Here is a 21,124-nt window from a genome sequence, read left to right as displayed (position 1 = left end):
TTTTACATGCAAAATGTAATTAGCTGATGCAACTTCAACCAAAATCTACATGAGATTTAGGAAAGGATGCAACATTTACATGGATAATGAGAATATCCAGATCAACATGAGAGAACAAAGTTCACAAAATACAATCTCATTTCTTAGAGCATAAACTGACCTCTGGCAGCTGGATGTTGGAAAAGGCTCCTCAGGGCAGGCTGCCCCATAATTTCCTCCTTAATTTTACTGCACCCTCCTTTAAAGGACTGTTGCACACAGGAAACTAGATTAAATACAGGATCAGTCTGGACTAGCAGTTCTCACTGTTTGGGGTAGTATATAGGGAGCTTTGTTAAGGAAGTCATGGACAGTGCACATTACTCTCATCTTTAATAACGTGGTGGTTAAGCACATTGCTTGAAAGCTAACATTGTATCAGCATAATAGCCGGTGTGGAAGATGACTTGCAAGACATTTAATGGTACAGAAAGTGGATGTAAGCCACATGGGGACAGTGCAAGCACTGCAAATATTCACTAGATGAGTTTGGTATAGCATAAACACAAAAGCAACCAAAAGGAAATAAAATCAGTTTTGTACAGTCTGCCGAGAAACTTCGATGAATCACCAAAGGCTGCAAAGCCAGCCTTCCAGACTAGGATTTGGTTCACTAGCATTTCAAAGTTAGAGACCCTTTGACACCGAGTAAGTCTGGGCAGCCTGCACAGATCATCGTTGAAGCCTTCATCAGTGGTGCAAGCAACCAACCTTTTTATTACATAGCCCTGACAGCAGAAGTCATGACATGGCAGCCCTCTGGTAGCTCGAGTAAACATCAGGTTTTGAGTTTGCTACATTCTTCTAGAGCTGAAACTTTTAATAAGCAATAGAGATTCATGATTTTATGTCCACTGACCTCAGGGCTGATCCCTGAAAGACCACGTATGCACTGAGAACATGCAGTTTACTAGAAGCCTGGGTCCTAAATTTCTTGTTGATGCCAGGCTACATCGCTTCTCTGGCAGCTTGTTCTTTTAATCATCATTTGAGAGTGTATTCTTGTCTTCATCATCAAGCATATCTTTTAGCTGTTGACGAGCAAACTCCTCAAATACCAACTCTGCTTCACTGAAATGGAAGAAAACACAGGTCTTTCAAAATGATGTTAGCAATTTTTAATTTTTTTTATACCAGCAGACTAAAGGAGTTAAAGGAGACTAAAAAGACTACAGGAGGAGGAAGAGAAGCCTGGAGCAGACTCTGGTAATGTTTCCTCTGTCTTCAAAGGGACTTGGATCACATTCTCATTGGTGGTATTCTAGCTAGTATGAAAAGCAGTTGACTGAGCAAGTCAGGACACAAACTGAGGAGGTTTTAATCTGTACTGAATCACATCCATTGCAGCTAAATATTTACTAGCTAGCCGAGTAGACTGCAGCCTTGAAAGGGTCTTTGTCTAGAAATAAAATGTGAAACCTTTAAACCTTATTCCTTCTGTACTAAAATAGGGGCACATGGTCAAATCTATTGAGTTTCTGAAACTTAGAGCTACAGAGCATGAACTGACCACAAACACACCCCTCCCTCCAACCATAAGGCAAAACATGTTCTCTTGAACTAGTTTCACACGGTCGGTCATTGCTGTTCAACTGATAGCAGTAATTTGTCAAGCCACAGTAACTCACTCACTTTGGATTTGGGCTTGTATTCTGTGAACCCTGGGGGTTTTCAGACAGTTTTGAGGAGGTTTTTTTCCAAAGAGTTAACGCACAACTGCAGCTAGAATGTGAAATATTAAAGGAAACCTACCCATCCTTCCCTGCAGTCATCAGCATGCAATAAAAAAGGAAAAAAGACACACCAAGCAGTTAGAACAGTGGGTGCTAAAACCAGCAAAAATTTATAACAGTGACAAGCGGTAGGATTTGCAGCAATACAAGGAGGATTCCAGAAAGTTTCAAAATGTGCATACATGCACCTTAGGAAGCAAAACTTGATCTCCCAAATGGAAAAGCACTCTAGCAACATTGCCTAAGACTCAGAAGGGCTGAGAAACAACGACAGGTTTTCCCATTCGTACTTGCTAGCGGTCACAGCTGTGAGAGACATCTGTGCACACACTTCTACTCAGAGATGACAGTGTTTGCGTGCCATAATGTTAGTCTTAATTGGTCTGTCACTGTGATTTAAGTAGTCAGCTGATGAGAAGATGATGTTCTTGTTCAATAAACATGAAGGTATTAAAATCAGAGGTCAGAATACAGAAAGCCATAGGCGATGTCTCATTAGATAGGTTTGTGCACTTGAGGCAATACCCCTGATTTAATCTTTCCTTAAATATAATCCCAAGGCTTTTCGCACTTGTGTTTCTTTTATGGGATCTTTGCTAGCCACACCATAACAAATCCTGCTTGCTAGCAGGATTCCTTGGAAGCTGCTTCAGCACAGCCTAAAATAAGCAGAACAGACTGTATGGCAGTGATGAAATGGGGGAAGGGATTTTTTTTGTTCTCACAGTTACTTTATCTTTAGCAAGCAACATTAACTTCACTGGCTTGCATCTCATGAGTTTAAGTCAGGGAGCAAAGCACACCTAGGCCATCGTTCTACAGAAGTTGTAGGGATCCAGGATGCTTCAGGGATCCAGAGAACTCACCACCTGGAGAACTCCCACCCACAATGCACACTGAAATCAAGGGCAACAAGTGGCAACGAGCACTGCTGGAAACATCAGCACTGAAAGTGTGCTAAATGGGGCCACTCCAGTCAAAATGCCTGGAAGGCTGGACCGTGTAAAGGCACTCATGATGGTCTCCATCCAGACTCTGAAAGGATGGTTTCCTCTCCTCACAGAAGCCCAGCTGAAATCTGGAAAGTCTCAGGGCATGCACGCTTGACTGAAATGGATTTAAAATTAAATATTTAGAACTTTTTAAGTGTCCAACACATAAAGCATCATTATAATTTCATTTTTCCTCCAATTTTTATTCTTTAAATAGCCTGCTCTCTTTCCCCACTTTGAAGTACATTCATTACTATGGAAACAGTGACATCAATGATGTGGGTGAAGCTGAGTGAGGTACCCACCAATGTGGTTTGAAGCCAGTTTTACAAAATGGGTTGAGGGGGGAAAACAGATGCTGTTTCAGTTGAGCATATGCTTGACTGTCAGATAAATGATTACTGAATCAATACATAGGTAGTGTGGCAGTAGAGAAACACTTATCCTGTAACTCAGATTAAGATTACATTTGAAGATGCACTACTTTACCTTCAGGCTGCTATACTGTATCACATTTAACTGTTAAATGGCTACTTTTGCACCCCCAGGCAGGAGTCAGGCCCACTCCACAGGGTTCGCTTGCTCTCCGGTGGCTTATTGAATATTATAACATGGAAAAATTCTTGGGAAGCTGAAAAATGGGTAGACTTTTTCTTTTTTTAACTGTCATGCCAGCAATTGTTTTGAGAGTTGGGATGGGAGGGGGCTGTGTTCAAGCATCGATGAGGCTCCAGAACACTCTCTGCAGAGGGTTTTCTGTAAGCTTTTATCATGCAGCCACAGAAATGATTTCATATAATTAAAGTTGTGGCATATGGTCATTTTCATTATAAGCTTGCTTTTAACCTCTGTTAACTTGGGGGGGGGCAGGGGGATGTAGGCTATGTTATTTTTCAAGATATTCAAGTGCTTTACATAGTCACTCATTTCTGAAAGTTACACCACCAACACAGGGCAGGTAGAGCTTTACTAGTAAAGAGACAGAACATTCATGGGTTTCTTGAAACCAGCCCTTTCATGCAAGTTTAACAAGGGAGCAGACAAATGACCGTGTTTTGGCTGTTGTTCAACAAAAAGGACAGTTTCCAAGACATAGGCTCACAAATGTAAAACATCAGGGGAAGGGCAGGAAAACCCCAGACCAAAGAACTCACGCTGAGACCACAGCCTTAAGAAAAACCCAGCAGGAGCTGCTGGGCTAACTGCTGACTGGGAAAGGTCTTGGAAGCATGAAGAGACACAGCCCAATTTTAATCTATCTTTAAAAGCAACAGATCTCTATAAGTTTTTGTCAACAGGCGGAAAAGACAGACTGCCAATGAGACAGGAGCTGCTTTGCCTAAAAATAACCCCCTGTGAACCACATGGGTCCAAAAATGGTTGCAAAACCAGCACACATGAAACATGCAAATGCTGGCCTACAAGGAGTCCAAGACAAGGAAGCCATAAATAAACATGGGAAAGGAAAGGTAGCAAGTCATTCCTTTTCTGTCTCCTCCAAGCACAGAAAAGAAAGATCAAGCAATCTGCAATAGCCATGGACTCTGACAGATCTACTTTTTCCTGAGTGATGAATGCTTCAGAGCTCGCGCACAGACAAATAAAAAGGGCAAAACAATCTGCTGTGAAATAAAGCACACAGCAGCTGGTCACACTTGCCCCAGTTTGGCCCCAAAAACATTAAACCATGTTCTTGAGAAGCTTCTCTTTCTGAGGTTCTCTACACTCAAATCAGCCCTGCATGATTAAATATAGTGATGCTCTACATGTCTTATTTACTTTTGCCATAAATCACTTTAGCTAGAGAAGGGAAAAGGATATTACCCCACTGCAATGAATAAATAAAAATACATGGCGTTTTTTAATCCCACTTTAGCTTTGAATCTGTAAGATGGTTGCTTTGACTTCTTTCCTTTCCCCCAGCTGTATCTTAAGATGAAGTGACAGTCAAGTAAGCAGGGAGGTGCAACAGGCAAACTGGTTACTACTGACTCATCAGTAAAAACAAAAGGAAATGGAAAAAGAAGATAAGGAATGATCTCAAAATTCCCTATGCATGCACCCCTGCCTACACCCACTGTAGAGGCTGCTGAACAGGCCGACAAAGAAAAATTCCATCTTTTGGGGCCTTTGAGTGTCTAAACACTGTTTGTTGAAGCCCCATCTCTGCAATTAAGTCTTGATTTGCTTTATTCCCAATTAAATGGTATTTCACTAATGAAACATATTTCTCAGAGTTTACGAACAAAGGTGGTAGAATCAAAATTTTTTAAAGCATGAACTTGCAATTGGGAAAAGTGATTAGGCACGGTGCACGGAAAACTACCAGCCAGTAAAGTTGGAAAGAGTTTTTTAGTTTACCAGCTTCATATGGGAGACTGTTTTATTCCCCATAATGAGCTCAGACAACCACATTCCAGCACAGTTTTCAAGTCAGCTATGCAGGCTTCAGAGGAATTTTGTTGTGTTACACGATCTTTTTTTAAGAAAAAGCAATTATTTCTCAAGTTAACCATTTGTAGGGCTTTCCCATGGGATAGCTCCTGAAACTACCTGTATTGTTTCAGTTTATAAGAAACCTGCAATTTCCATTTATACAAAATGCATGAACCATAGCTGTCTTCTGACAGCAAGCTCCTAGAAGACTTTGATGTAGCAAACAATACGTGGGCTGTGCCTTTGGTAAGAGGATGTGTTGGGGGAAGCGATCTGAGAAATATTGCAGTTCTCCATTTCCCCTGTAAAGTCTTCTGCCCACATCCTTTTGAGCATACTATATAAAGGAGTATATCAGTCGTCCTTTGAAATTATCTTAAAAGGGAGAACTGACTTCCATTTTTCCTCATATTACAAATGCTTCTGCCAGAATTATCTGCCTGAAGCATAAGTAACAAAAAGAGAGTTGCAGCATTGTTAACACCAAAAACCATCATGTAAAAAAAATTCACACCATTCTAAAACTGCACAATTCTTTGCAGTTGTCTAAGGCTTTGGATGATCCTTGTTTGGAGCTTTCAAGCTTTTCTCTGTGCCCATGGGGGCTCCCCTGTGCAGCCCTGAGCACCCCAGCAGCACCTCTGCCCTGAGGGGCTCCCCAGGGGCACTGGATGGCCCTCACAGGCCACCGCGGCCATCGGGGTGGCCCCAGCCCCTCGTCAGGCTCCTGGGCAGGGGCACTGCTGCAGGGAAGTCTGAGAAGTGCTTCAGTATGTACAAGCTACCAGAAGAGACAGAAGACCCTTGGCCGAACCCACCTGAGATCACCATCAAGTGTGCGGCAGTGTCAGTGCTTTGCTGGCAGAGCTTCCCCAGGCTGCAGCATGGAAGGGAGCCCCGCGGCACGGCCAAAGCTACGCCAGCAACAGCATTTGCTTCACAGAAGCTTCTCCAAAGTGATCCAACCTTATTAGTCTTATGGGAGCAACACGGAGGACCCAGTTTCCACCTCAGAGGAGAGCTGGAGGCAGCTTTGGGCTGCACGTTGCTGTGGGGTGTCCGTGCTACTCCTCAGTGATGGGGCTGTCTCCTCTGGCCACAGCAGAAAGGCAGGGAGAGGGCAGTAAGCCTTGTGGATTTGTTCTGCAGGTGCTTCCTAGACTAACTGCACTACTCTGACGGGGTGTAACATGCACAAAATCTTCTCCTATAAGCGTGTTCTGTGTCTATGCTAAGAGACCATGCTGGCACAGCTTACAGCAGGGTTCTTCCCGGTGAAAACGAGTTTCCTACAGTGCAGTTCTTACAGGGGTGGAGAAACCTACCTTCGCCCACTCCAGCACATCCATAATTAGCAAACACTGATTTCCAACCACAGCAACTGCGCATGGAATAAATCACCACTGTTCTCTTCTCAGCACTTGATTCCTCCAACAAATTTGCACAATAAGGACTCAAGTCACCCTGTTCTAACATTTCCAGTGAAGAACAAAGAACCTATCGAGGGATAAATCTTCTCACAGGTTCCATCATCATCTTCTAGCGGTCATGTTTGTAGAATCAGCAGCTTTCGGTAAGTTTGGGTGGGGAGGAGGAAAAAAGGAGGAGGAAAAAAGGAGGAGGAAAAAAGGAGGAGGAAAAAAGGAGGAGGAAAAAAGGAGGAGGAAAAAAGGAGGAGGAAAAAAGGAGGAGGAAAAAAGGAGGAGGAAAAAAGGAGGAGGAAAAAAGGAGGAGGAAAAAAGGAGGAGGAAAAAAGGAGGAGGAAAAAAGGAGGAGGAAAAAAGGAGGAGGAAAAAAGGAGGAGGAAAAAAGGAGGAGGAAAAAAGGAGGAGGAAAAAAGGAGGAGGAAAAAAGGAGGAGGAAAAAAGGAGGAGGAAAAAAGGAGGAGGAAAAAAGGAGGAGGAAAAAAGGAGGAGGAAAAAAGGAGGAGGAAAAAAGGAGGAGGAAAAAAGGAGGAGGAAAAAAGGAGGAGGAAAAAAGGAGGAGGAAAAAAGGAGGAGGAAAAAAGGAGGAGGAAAAAAGGAGGAGGAAAAAAGGAGGAGGAAAAAAGGAGGAGGAAAAAAGGAGGAGGAAAAAAGGAGGAGGAAAAAAGGAGGAGGAAAAAAGGAGGAGGAAAAAAGGAGGAGGAAAAAAGGAGGAGGAAAAAAGGAGGAGGAAAAAAGGAGGAGGAAAAAAGGAGGAGGAAAAAAGGAGGAGGAAAAAAGGAGGAGGAAAAAAGGAGGAGGAAAAAAGGAGGAGGAAAAAAGGAGGAGGAAAAAAGGAGGAGGAAAAAAGGAGGAGGAAAAAAGGAGGAGGAAAAAAGGAGGAGGAAAAAAGGAGGAGGAAAAAAGGAGGAGGAAAAAAGGAGGAGGAAAAAAGGAGGAGGAAAAAAGGAGGAGGAAAAAGAAAAGCAGCGCCAAAGCAGCCGTGGGTTTTTGTTTGAAGTCCATGCAGCTCAGCCCCAGCATTGAACGGCCGGCATAATTTGTGTTCAATAGCTGCTTCAGATGCTGCCCAAGAACTTCTGATTTAGCACAAGAACCTTGCAGCTTCTGTAAGTTCACTATTAGAGAACAGAGCCAGCCAGGCCTGAGGAAGTGGGAGGAGAACACACATGCTAAAGACAGCCTGCAGTTTTGGCATCTGATCCCAAGCTCCTTACACTGCTTTAAAGTTCCCACACTTCCATTTACTGACCTGACTCTGAAGAGCCATTCCTCTCAGATACCCACTGAGCATGAAGACCACAACACAGACACTGCTGCCAATGCCAAATCAAGGTAACGGGGACTCTAAAAATCATGAACAGTTTTACCACCTCTTCATTCTGCTTAAAAGTATTTTGCTTTTTACAATACTCATGTGTCTTAGGTGTTTTCTGCGACAGATGCTTGTTTGCTGTATTGGATTCTGGCTGGGAATTGCTAATGGCTTTACTCAGGACATTTTGCATAGTCATGAGATTCAGCTATGCAGTGCTTCCTCAAGCCCCTGTGCTTTGAGCTGTGATTCCATAGATGAAAAACAAAAAGGGAAACATGGCCCATTTCCACTCACCCTGGCCCACCTTAGCATCCCTCCTCCCTGTTATTTTGTACCTTGAGGTTGATAAATATAGACACACACAAGCATATATATTCACACACAGAACTGCCTCCATACTGGACCCTTGTAGACTTTAAAGGCTTCCTGTAGAAGAAATGACTACAAGCCTTGCAATGGCAAAATTTCACCCGAGTGTTAATGAAGAAAGGCAAAAACCAGGGATAACTGACCTGCTGGGGTCTTCTCCTCAGGTTTAGGGTGCATGAGACGAAATGGCAGCTCTGTGCCCACTTCACTTTGGGGAGAAGAGAGAATGCATCAGATCCACAGCTCTACTCGTGCCTGGTTCAGTTCCCCTCTCACCTTCACCCATTCTTTCATCTTTTCCTAACAATAATTTTCCCCTCAAAAAGAGTTAAACTCTAATTTCTCCACAAATATCTTGTGCATATCCACTTTAATAAACTGGGTTTATTATGTGCTGAATGTACTTGCACGTACATAAAATCAAAAATTTTTTGTAATTGCTTCATTTTCGCAGCTGAATGCACAAACTTTTTACTTCTATTATCTCAAAGGTTAGTTAGATTTTTCTAGGGAAGCGAGAAAGGGAATCGAAAAGAGGGTAAAGAGACAAATTAACAACTACAGATGCATGGTCTGAAAAGGAAGATGACATTTACCTGGAGGTGAGGTCTCCCAGCATGCTACAGAAGAAAACAAGGAGAAAAACACGAGCATATTTAGTGCCTTTCCATTCTGGTACTCTATCAAATGCCTTTTTATTGGTGGACTATTGAAATCACCTTCTTCACATACTCTTCTCTACTTGCCACAAAGCATAACACCCAAATAAACTTCTTTTTTAAAAAAAGGTAATTTTCATTTTGCATGTCCTTCCCATGGAGAATGAGCCTAAATTTTTGAAATCCTGACCAGGGGTTGGATATGGCTCCTTTTCTGAGAGCCAAAGGGCAAGGGCAACTGAAGAAGGCATGGTCATTTTATCACACTTTAGGCAAATAATTGACTCATTTTTATACTAGAAGGAATTACAGATGAATGAAATGCAAATGTAAACAGTGGCAATCATCAGCTGAGAATTATTATCCTTGTCCTCTTTTGCACTGTATGCTGGGAACTAGCTCACGTTGATAACGTCGGTTTCTCCCAGAAAGCTGGCTCAGTACAGAACCTGAGCTACAGTATTTATGACTCTCAGGCAGATGTCTCTGCCTTCTGCTCTGGGAGAACAAGAACACCAAGATAAAGGTTCACACCACGTTTCACTTCAGTTCTCACAAAATATGGCTTTGAAACAAAAAGTGCAACGCAAACCAGAGGCTCATACTGCAGCTGTAAAGTCATATGGTATTTAAGGAAGGTAACCCAAGCCCGCTGGCTCAGGACACCTTCTTCGGATAGGCCAAGATAGATTTCCAGACGATTTATGCTTTAGAGGGAGCCTCATGTCCTACAACATATGCCCTTTCTTTTGGGGCGGACTGTCCTGTACTCTCCCCCCTCATCAGTGAAGAACACGCACTCCCCTCTCTATGCAGATGTAGCAAGAAATCCGTTAGTCTTACCCTGGAATAGTGAGCTTCACTTTGACCTTGTAGGAAACCAGAATCCCCATCACTGTCTTGTCTATTCCATCCTTAATACTACCAGAGAAAACAGACAGCAGTGTCAGGCAGCACAGCAACATAGCAAGAGTACATGGCTGGAGCAAGAACTAGGTGAATGTCCTGCTCTCCTGAAAGCGACAGAGGAGACAAGCCTCAGGGACAGCTAAAGCCTCTCCAGGTCTGTGATCACTATTCACCCTGAGTAAATATGATCTGGTAAGTAATGCAGCTTGGATGTGCCCCTCTGGACACACATTTACAGGTACAAACTCCTGATACAAGTGTCTCCGCTTCTTTATTACCCTCCACTACCTGGGACCATTCAGAACTCTACTCACATAGTACTAGAAGCCAAGTTGGTGTCCTCGTCCTTTAGCTTCCCATCCAGAGCTATTTCCCGTGTCTCCCGATTATTTGCTAGCAAGGGCAAAAGTGTCAGTGTCTTGGTCAGGGTACTATTTGGCTGAACCTTTTCCCTAAAAATAAGCAGGTGAGAGAAGGAAGGTGACACACTGACTTGTGTTATACACCCAACCAAGAGAATTTCAAAACAGATTACAAAGCTGCCCAAAAGGAGTGGAATTTATCTGTCCAAATTTAGTTGTCTACAATGCAGGTGTCTACATCTTAACTAGTAAAAAATTCCCTTTGTAATCAGCAGAAACAAGCACTTGCAGAAAACAATTTCACATTAAGGCAGACTTCTAAAATAGGTCAAAACTATGCTGCAGACCTCTACATTTGGACAAAATGAATCCTATTTGAGAAGGCCAGTACTCATTGCAAAACATGTCCCTAAGCTACAGAGCAAAACACCAGAAAAATAAAAAGTGGCCGGGTGTGTCCAACCCTCCTCAGAAAGCCAAGGCCAACGCTGCACTGCCACTGCAGCGCAAAAGAGCAAGCGGCTCTCTACCATGGCAATAGGCTCAACGTTTTCATGGGCCTTCTAAGGCCAGAAGAAACGAAATGAGACTGTGTGAAAAAGACTGACCTCAAGCTAGAGCATCCATGACTTCCACCCAAACAGCAACACCTTTCAGAAAAATGCTGCACCTCTATTTAAAGATTTCAAGCAATGTGGAGCCTTCCGCAGTCCCTGCTAAGCTTTCCTAGTTGGTAATTACTCTGCAAACCGCTGCTGCAGCCTCCCCATTCTCTGAAAAAAGGTGCATTGGTCCCTGCTGGCTATGTGAAAGGAAGACCAGCTGCAAGCAGCGAGTATGGGTGGTGTGGGACACGGACACCCAACACCCCCCCCCAGGTAAGAGAAGCAAGCACTGTAACAGCAGACAACCACCAGACTCTAGCTAGGAGTTCCTCCCTTTATTGAGGAGGGGAAGGATAATTAAAAGGGTGTGAAGGTGCAAGAAGGGATAAGCAGACCATCCACTCACTGTGCTTCCTCAGCAGCTACCACTTTTGTATAGTAGTCACTGGAGTACAAAACCACATTGGCAACCTGCTCCACTGAGCGAGAAAGGAGAAAGCGGACAATCAGTTGTGCACACGCATCAGAAACAACACAGCTGCCCTGCCCCGAGTCTCAGGAATGACATGATTAGGACAGCAGGAAAACCCAGCAAATTAGACCCTGAAGGGGGACCACCGGACCAGACAGCCTGACGTGGATAGAGACCAACAGCGTACAAATAACCCGTCCATCTTCCCTGAAAGGCACCTGGACTTGATTTGGAGATGACAAAAAGTCAATAATGCACAGTTTCCCTTGGGAGCCTGTTCTTTCCATTATAAAGATCTCCCTCCTTCTTCTCTAAGCCACGTGCACTTTTATTTCTGTTCATGGGTCTCTCTTGCGTATTTATAGTCCATGCACTTGCATTCAGGAGACACCACCATCGAGCAGGCTGCAGTCAAGAGCCTGCGATAGTAAATGGCTTATACTCTCCAATCAAATGCCCCCAAAAAAGTAATTCTGACTGAAACGCTGGTAAGGAGAGAATCTGGGGACCAACAAGGTCTTTTTAAGCCTGACGGAGGCGTGTCAGCCTAAAAAATATTTGGGAATCACTACAGAGTGCATCCAAGATGGGCACCAAATTGGCTTTTTCTGCTATAGAGTTGTAAAAAGCTCAGTAATTTTGATCCCTCCCTGCCTTCTCTTCTCTTTCTCATCCTTTGTCTCTCAGACTGTCTTCCACAGGTCCAAGTGCAATGACGCTTGTGGGATGAAAACATGCAGTGCCACAAATAAAACACAGGCACAGTACTGAAACTCCTCTGAAACTCAGCCCCTGCCCTCAGCTTCCTTGGGAGGAATTACACCATCACTGGCAGAGTGGCTGTTTCTCGCATTGCCAGACATTTCTGAAACCCCAAGCAAAATGGTATGCAACCTGGGCACCTTCGCCGTTAGCAGGAGCATCACATGGACAGGGGAGCACTTCCCACTGGCCTCCCAAAAGAGGGGGCTTTTCCCCCACAGCACCTGCCTTGCCCACTGTAGGTGCCAGACCCTTTCTCTTTATGAGAGGGGACATAGCAGTGCCTGAAATTAAGCCATATAAACAACCATGAGAGTCAATAAAGAAGCTGCAGTGTTTCACTTGATGAACAGCAAAGAAACAGCAACAGACAGGGTGAAGGGAAAAATTCCTGACTTGTCCCAGACTGCCTGCCTAAGCTGTTGCAAGCACTAAATTCTGGCTGTCTTTCAGTTCTCTTACCATTCAGTCTTCTTGCCCTCAAAGAATCCCGAGCAACCATAAAAACATACCCTGGGCTTTGATCTTCTTCACTGTTTTCTCTGTACTGTTGTTGATGGTGATAGTGACTGCAATGGGCTCACCGTGGTAGTACACCTAGAAGGAATTTGATGCTCAGAAATCCAGCCAGGAGGCTTCTCCCAAGCCCTAAACCTCTCTAGTCACCCCAGATTAAATCTCACAGAGGCCAGATAAGGCAAGATGACCCTTCCCAATGATTCATGGCCCTTCCTTCAATGATTTATTTAGTCTCAAATGCATCTGGTAATGGGGTCTCAGCCTTCCCTAACAGCACCTACTGACAGAAATGACATTAGAGCTCTCAAGTGCTGCAACAAGTCAGTCTGAGCTGAGACGGTTCAAGTTACAAATGGATGTAGCTGCTTTGGGCAGGAAAATGCATACTGGCGTGCCAGTACTGCGACGTCCACAGCCCCCGGGCGAAACCCTCACCTCTTTACTGAGGCAAGCTTTCAAGTATAATGGCTTGTTGGACATGAAGAACTGCCAGGTGGTCTCCGTACAAGGTTGGGGTCCTGGTTCATCTGGAGCATATTGCACCTTACGGATCAGCAGACGTGCAGAGTTCCTGGGAAGCAGCAGAGGACAACATGGTGGTACTTTGCACTTGGCAGAGGCAGGAGTTCTGCATTCACACGTGCTTTACACTCAAGAAGTCCACTGACAAGCGGGGCAAAGCTGAACAAGCAACCAAGGTACGTTACTGAACCACCCCCACCCCCTTTAAGAAGGGCAAAGCTGAAGACAGACACGTTCTGTTACCTCTTATGAATTCTCTCTTCCACATTCTCTGTTGAGAAAGCCTTTACCTCAAAGTCCACCCCACAGGTCTGCCAGAGAGAGGAGACAGCTGTGAAATCAGTGTCAGAAGTCAAGAAGCCAGATGTTTAAATATCTTTCAGTACATCAGAAACTGACGGACTTCTGCCAACCGCAAATTCTCCTGGCCTCCCACCACTGGAACAGAGGTCCTTGCCAACTGGTGTGGCAGCATCCACCTACTCCATGCTGCTTCTGATAAATGAGGCTTAATTCCCAGCCTTTGTCAGATGGCATCCCCACTCCCGAAAGGCTCGGTCACAGCGTGCTGCAGGTTATACGAGTGACCAGCCTGCAAGGGTCTCCAGTCCACCTCAGGTTTCTGAACTGAATTTCTAAATTGACTTTGTAATGCCAATACCTGACCGAGGGTCCAGGTCAATCTTCTTTCCAAACATCTAAGGAGTGGGAGTGATCAGGCCAAGCTGACCTTTGCTTTAACAGGTTTATACCACCACGGGACATCTGTGAGTCCCAGATAACTCTCTACAAAGCAACAGAGGAATTTTTGCCAGAATATCATTCCTTGGCAAAAAATACAGCTTATCCCTGTTGCACTGGATTCTACAACCTGCATCCCAACTTGCCCAGCTGTTAGCCTAGCTCTGCGGTTCACAGAAGCACCAAGTATAAAGGGAATATTTTAATTGGTATCAGAAACCTCGCAGAACATCTCATTATCTGATATCTGTTACTCCGGAGGTTTTGTTTACTTTACGCACATGTGCAAGCCAGCCCTTCTCTGCATTGGTTTTAATTCAGACGCAGGTTTTAACACATGCTATTTATAGCAATCTATGAGACTTTAAGCAGCCTTTTTCTCTCATGTAGCCTGACAGCTACAATCATTTCATGTGCAGCCAACCCACAAATCATGTGGTACCCTTCAGGAAACTACAAGCACTGCAAATGAAGACTAGATTCCCCTTCTTCTTCTGAGAACTTAGAATTCCAACTCTGTGGCACACGCTCGTAGCTCTTCAGCCAGGTTCCTGACATTTGTGGCATAGCACAGTCAAATCCAGTACCGCCTTCTTCTACTCTCAAACTAGCCAAACAAATTCACATGAATTTTTTCACTTGACTTTCCTCAACCACGATAAGCACAAGTGTCACATTGGTCTCACCTTATCAACATCACGAGGTGCAGGCTGCAGACAGACTGAACAAGGCAGGTAATCTGGGAACTGTGGGAGGAAGAGAAAAATATCCCAAAGCAATATTACCCAGATACTCTAGTTAACATATTGTTTGCAAAAGGTACAAAGCAATCCTGAAGACAACAGGTCACTCACTGTAATGTAACCCTTTGAAGTTCTAGCTAAGATGGAGGCTTTAATATACTGGGCCTTATCTTGCCTTGTCCAAACAAGTCCCTCTCTTCCAAAAATACTTTAATAGTCAAGAAAGGAAAGAAAAAAAAGAAAAAGAAACAAGTGAAAAATGTCCAGGCACATGAAGCACGTGGTTTAAAAATCAAACAGAGCCCTAGAGGCACAGCTTAAAGTAGAAGCTGCAACATCTGGCTCCTCGCCCAAGATAATCAATACAGCTCACACAGGCTTCGAGCTGGAGCAAAGCATCGCTTCGTCAGAAACACAACCAAGGCCATGAGGACCAGCCAGTACCCAATTGCTCCTGGCCTCGGCAACTCTAGACATCAGCTGGGGAGGTTGCAGAGCAGCTCATGGAGACCAAGCGCTAACACCCTATTAGTGACTCAAGATTTTGAAGATCACTAGACTGTATCCGAGTGGTAATAACATCACGGCAGGTACCAGCCCATTCAGCAGAATCATTCAAAGACCTATTTGTTGCTATAAGACAGCATGAAGTTTTCAAACCTGGATCTTCCTAGGCAACGCTAAGGCAGACGTGTCACTGACAGTACTGGAAGCATATCCTGTCAGAATCAGAATTTGGCAATGAGCTGTTATTTGTTGACAACATCTGGTAAAGAGCTTTTCATCTGCTTGTTTGATCCATAAAATTTTTAAAGAGAGAGGATTTGGCACTTCCTCTGTGAGCACTGAGGCAATGGTGCAACATATTTCAGCCTCTCAGGAACGGGAAGACGAGGATATATAGGGCTGTTGCTAGCATAAAGCCATTGCATGTTTCCTTGCCTTTTCAAGGAAAGCACTTTTCACATGCAGCTAAAAACTTCTTGCACTTTACCACTTAGGATGTTAAGAAAAAAGAATTGGTGCGTTGCCTGTCACTCATGACTGGAGCTTTGCATAACATGAATCTTCTATTAATCCCCGTCTTCAGTCGCTCACTGGGTCTCAGCAGCCTGGTAATAACAGACAAGAGGGTCGGAGGCTCTTATGAGATACTTACTGTAAAGAAAAAGGGATAAGCATTTTTTCCCAGCTTCTTCAGCAGAGATTCTTGCAAGTGGGAGAGAGACTCTGGCTTGTCAGCAGGTGGGTACACTTGGACCCTAGAGAAGAACAGGTCCCGTCGAAAGGTCAGGCCCATCACATCAATGTCTTCCTGGCCATACCGGAAAGCACAGGTCAGGGACACATACACTGGAACAAAGCACATGACAGGTAAAGCATGCAGCAGGCTAACAACGCAGCCAGGGTGGATGTAAAATCCTCCTGCAATACAGAGTCAAGGAAGCTTGTTTCAACACTGTTGTATAACCCAGTAAGTGTTTATACCATATGTAAGAACATGCATTGCATTGATTAAGAAGCCCATTCACTGGGGAAGAGTTACATTTGTACCCTTAAAAAAAAAAAAAAAAAAAGGCGCTCTCTCAGCACCTCACTTCAAAAGAGGACTAGCAATCTCTGAAATACACGTTGCATAAAACCTCAGACCTTCTTTCCCCTTGATAAGTGCAGGATCCACCAGTACAACACCATCTGAAAAAAAGGAAAAAAATAGGAAAGATTAACAGAGGATAATCAGGTCTGAGAGAGCAGGAAGGGCAGCATGTATCCGTGCAGACTTACCTACAGGTTCCACATTCCCCGAGTTGTCAATGAAGTCCCGTTTTCCCAGGTAGATGGTCAGCTGTAGGGAGATGACCATGGATGAACTACAAAGTGGTGATGGTCGTGTGTTGGTGAGGGGGGAATGCTATAGAGCTATAATCTTGTCGAGATCAGAACAATTTCAATTTAAACAGAATATTATTTTTTTTCCAGCAAACATACAATCCCCACCAGACTCAACAGGATTATTCACATGCTTCAGGACACAAGAACTGTAGACCTGATGTAGACTAGCTCCCACAAGTGCAACATAAATACTTGTGCATGGGACAAAACTATAGATTTAAAGATTTTTGGTGCCATCAGGTTGGAAAGATAATGAATCAGCTTTGTTTTAAACATTTATTAGCAGGAGCACAACCCAGGAGGAGTAGGAGGCAAGTTGCCTTCCTCTTGTATTACAATATATGAGAAGCTTGTCCTATAAACTCTGTTTACATCACCTCCTCAAACTTAGCACTAAATACAGTTCATGGTCCTTCAGAAAAAAATAACAGAGACAGGAAAGAGCTTTCTAGTAAGTCTCCAGTCTGACCATAAGTACGACTCATACCTGCACAAACCAATCATAACGGTACTTACAGCTTTGTCACGGGTGCTTTTTTTGAAGATAACTTGTTTATGTGAGCTAGCATTCTTCCCACTTGTCCCCGTCTTTTGAGACTCTGGGCAGCTCATGGTCAAAGATGGGTATGTGACTGTGGGTGAATGATGCTGTTCTGCCCCAAAATGTCCTGGGAAAGATGTCAGAAAAAAATAGGTGTATGAGACAAAAGCGGAATTATACTGGGTGGGTGAAGCATTGTACTCCCATGTGTAGTCTACCAAAGACTATTTCAATAGATATGCAGGCACAACACAAAAGGTAGGTTTCTTTCCATTTTAGCAGTTTCATAAAAAAACAACTACAAACATCTATTTAAAAACAGATCTTCAGAAACATTACAAAAGATCAATAACTCCTTTTAATTAATACTAAAAAATAAGTAGACTAGTATGCAAAAGATCAATAACTCCTTTTAATTAATATTAAAAAATAAGTAGACTAGTATGCAAAAGATCAATAACTCCTTTTAATTAATATTAAAAATTAAGTAGACTAGTAAAAAAGTCTGGAGGGGAAGAAATAGCTTGGCCTTTGCAGAGAGGTTTGTAGACAGTAATTTTGTGAAGATACCTGTAAGAGTACAGATAAAGGTAATCTGATCAAGGTACATGGATTTTGAAATGGTACCTCAAGATTTGTCATCAGAGGCTCTAAATTGTCACGAGATAAGAAGGTAATTCCACTCATTAATAAAGGCATAAAATACATGAAAGAAAGAATATCAGCACACATGAGCTTTGGGTACTTTTGGGGGATTTGTTTGGTTTTGCGTTTTTTTTTTTACCATTGCAACACATACAACAGCACAGCATCACCTGTCCTGGGACATTTGCTATGGAGCACATCCTTGAATGAATGGAAAAAAGCCTAGATAAAGAGCAAACAGCCTGCCCACAGACATACAGCTATTCTGGATTCCCAAAAATAAACCTGTCTCTGTTAAGGAGGAGTGCTTCACGATGCAGATTAGATAGGTGATGAAATACCATATATTCTATAACAGTTAAAAGTATTGTAGTCAAAAGAAAATACAACTATAGCCTGACATGCGGAGTTGTACTTGGTATCATTTAGGAAAAATGTCTTGACACAAACAGAGAAGTTATTAGCAAATAAATCAAAACCACAACAGAGAATTCCACATACCATTTCAGAACTTGTGTACCACATGCTCAGCCTAAGACCTAGAAAGCTGGTATGTATCAGTAAGGAGTCAGAGCAAACCCGGAATGAGAACTCTTCTGTCCTACTGTATTTTCTTAAATCAGAACCAAATGCAACCCATTATTTGTAGGATATCGCTGAGCTCAAAGCAGAACGGACCTTAGGAATACAACAGTCCCATACCTGCCCAGAAAGGTAACAATTGTAATTAGGGGTAGAAGACAGCTTGTACCCAAGGAAAAAACAGGTGAAATAAGATTCTTGGTGGGGGGTGGACACGACATGACACAGGACGAAGAGGATGGACCAAAAGGACACAACAGATCTCCAGAAACCCCGGGTGGTAAAAGCGGAAAGACATTAGTTTTTCACTTTGTCATAAATTATAAAATAGCAGCATCCAGTTCAGACAGCAAATTCAAAACAAAGTGAGTAATTTCCCCACAAAGACCAAGATTCAGGAGTACAGTGTGACTGCAGAAGGCTCTGGAAACCACCAATATGAATTGATTCACAGATTAGACGGGTTCACAGAGAAAAGGCTTTTGGGAGATGTTGGACAGGATGATCCAAGGTGCAACCTTAACCCCGTAAGACTCTGAAGCTGAGGAGCAGCATCAGGAAAGGATGATGCTACATGTGCCCTGTTCTTACACGTCTCCCTGTTGGACCCGCATGAAGGAGTATACCGTGTTAGACAGGCTGCTGGTCTGAGGGTACAACTGTCCTTGCAGTTTGCTTCCTTTCTATTTCTCTGCTTGCTTTCCCATTTTAAAGCTATTTCAAGAGTAGAAACAGTTTCTAGGGTATATTTGCACACAACAAGCTGTGGAAAAAGGAAATTCTTCCCTTCTTAGAAAGCTAGAAAAAACGTAAGGTAGAGATTAGAGACAGACTTTACGCATTCAAGAATTTCTATTTTCATGAAGTATAGGTAGGCCAAGTCCAAGTCCAGAATGGTATTTGCTGCTGAGCAGACACCGCAGTCACGCTGTAGTCCCAAATAAACAAACCAGTAAATAACATTAAATACCTTGTTACGTTCCAGATGCCACAGGAGCTGCCACAGAACAGAGACGTGAACTTCTAAACTAGTGAAGAAAGGTGAAGTTTTTACACAGCTGTGTCCTATGCTCCTTTGCATCTATCTGAGGGAATCACTAACCTCTTCGCAAACAAGGAGGACAATTTGTAGTGGATTTGAAAGCACGTCTCTAGTTGCGTCCATCCAGGATTTCAGGAATTAATCCTCCTCCAAGAGCAAATATTGTACCTGGGCTAAGATTCAACTGTAAAGTGGTTAAGTCAGCAACATAAAGCATTACCTAAGGGAGCTCAGATTGTCGGTGAAGAGGTCTACAATGTCATACTCACACAGTTTGTAAAGACTACAGACCTACATAGAACAGGACGGTTACTGAAAGCAGCTTTAGAATAAAGCTCTTTCTCTGTCTTCTCCTTCCTAGGGTTGCAAGTCATCCAGCTTGATAAGCTGAACAGACAAGAGCCATTTATGAAAAAGGGAGTTTATAAAACACCAAATCAAGTCTCTATAAATAGATGCCATTATGAAGGACTACCAAGCACTGAGAACATTATTCTTCTCATAATCACTAAGCGGTTTATCTATTATTGCTACACCAACTTTCCAATTGGCACGCTGATGCAAAACAGTATGTTGCTAGCTAGTACCCCTCCCCTCAATTTACTTATGGAAGTAAGGCACAACATCCAAGATGTAAGACACATGAACAAGATTTCAATCAGTTTAGCTTTTCACTTCATGAATGTCCCAAGAATAGCTTCCCCCTGCCCCCCCGAATTTGGTCTTGATATTATGCACAACAATGTGTGTAATTTTTGGCTTGCAAGCTGCATTAACAGCTGTAGCTTCCCTCTGTGCTGCATCTGTTAGTTTGATTAGAAAGACCACGATAGCCTCTCCACTTGCCAGCCTGAGCAGCACCCTCCATTTCAGGCAATCTTGCAGTCATAAATCAAGCTTGCTTTTTGCAAACAAACACCAACATTTGCTTGAATATAGTGGCCTGGGTACACAAATTATTCAAAAAAACCCCCACAGAACCAGTGTTCCTCAGCTCTTTCAGTGTTTTCCAAATTCCAGCAACATTAATTGGAGGTAGGTTGTTTGGAGAGTTTAATCACTACTCTGTCTAATCAACTCTGGCAAACACAAACCAGCCAGCCCTCAAACACAGACATTCACACGTGCCTGTGCTGCTGAAGGAAAGCGGGATCCTGGTTGTAGACAGTAGGGAAGAGACGCCAGAAACTAACCCACCAAATCAACACGTTCCATTCAGTCACACGGTGCAAGAACAAAAAGGACAAAGCTGGTTCTGTTAGTTTGTGCCGCTGCCACTGCAGGATTACTAGCCCTTCAGGAGAGGAACAAGCACTCCTGTTGTACCTGCTACTCCTCTGAGGGCCTGGGAGGTGTGGTACATGTGCAGTTTCCAACATCTTCAGGAGAGCCTGGAAGCAGCTTCACCATAACGCGCGTTTCCTAACACGCCCTCCTGGCTGGAGAAAGATGCCCCTAAACCACCTGAAGGGCAGCTCCGCCTTCAGCAGAAAAACAGTGCAACAGCCACCTCTGCACAGCAGCTGCTTTTGTTTTCTCTGCCCTCTGCATGTTGAAGCAGAAAAATAGAAGTAAATAAATGAACTATAGCAAACAGAGCTAAAATTGGTCACTAGAATTTCCTACATACCTTGGTCCTAAGAAATTTTAATCTGAAATACTTAAGGTCTTAGCTAGCTAGCCATTATCCTCGAGTATTATTTAACCTACTTCATAACAGCATCAACAGGCAAAACAAAGCCCTTTGTGTAAGATGCTCCATGTTGTAGAAAAACACAAGTATAGCAGTCTAAATTATAAACATCCTAAACCCATT

The 21,124-nt window shown here is 43.4% G+C and overlaps 1 protein-coding gene across 5 annotated transcripts; it reads right to left on the bottom strand.

The window, feature by feature from the left end:
• SAG (S-antigen visual arrestin) lies at window positions 1-19,478 on the bottom strand. Of its 5 annotated transcripts, XM_027808828.2 has the most exons (16): window positions 19,237-19,472; window positions 17,015-17,166; window positions 16,391-16,451; window positions 16,256-16,300; window positions 15,765-15,958; window positions 14,549-14,608; window positions 13,365-13,432; window positions 13,035-13,170; window positions 12,593-12,677; window positions 11,253-11,325; window positions 10,194-10,331; window positions 9,814-9,891; window positions 8,908-8,931; window positions 8,455-8,519; window positions 1,792-1,801; window positions 1-1,110 (listed from the first exon to the last, which is right to left on the bottom strand). In XM_027808828.2, the coding sequence occupies exons 2-16, from the start codon at window positions 17,108-17,110 to the stop codon at window positions 1,017-1,019; spliced, it is 1,227 nt and encodes a 408-aa protein (XP_027664629.1). In that variant the 5' UTR covers window positions 17,111-17,166; window positions 19,237-19,472; the 3' UTR covers window positions 1-1,016. The 5 variants fall into 5 exon arrangements, with proteins under 5 accessions (XP_027664629.1, XP_055579576.1, XP_055579573.1 ...); XM_055723601.1 differs by lacking the exon at window positions 1,792-1,801 and having other exon boundaries at window positions 19,237-19,471; XM_055723598.1 differs by lacking the exons at window positions 1-1,110; window positions 1,792-1,801 and adding an exon at window positions 1,175-1,300 and having other exon boundaries at window positions 8,441-8,519; window positions 19,237-19,478.
• Between the last annotated feature and the right edge of the window lie 1,646 nt (window positions 19,479-21,124).

This window comes from Falco cherrug, chromosome 11 (assembly GCF_023634085.1).
Source record: "Falco cherrug isolate bFalChe1 chromosome 11, bFalChe1.pri, whole genome shotgun sequence".
NCBI classification, from domain to species: Eukaryota; Metazoa; Chordata; class Aves; order Falconiformes; family Falconidae; genus Falco; species Falco cherrug.
Note: the sequence above shows the minus strand (reverse complement) of the source record. Positions and strands in the feature narration are given on the sequence as shown.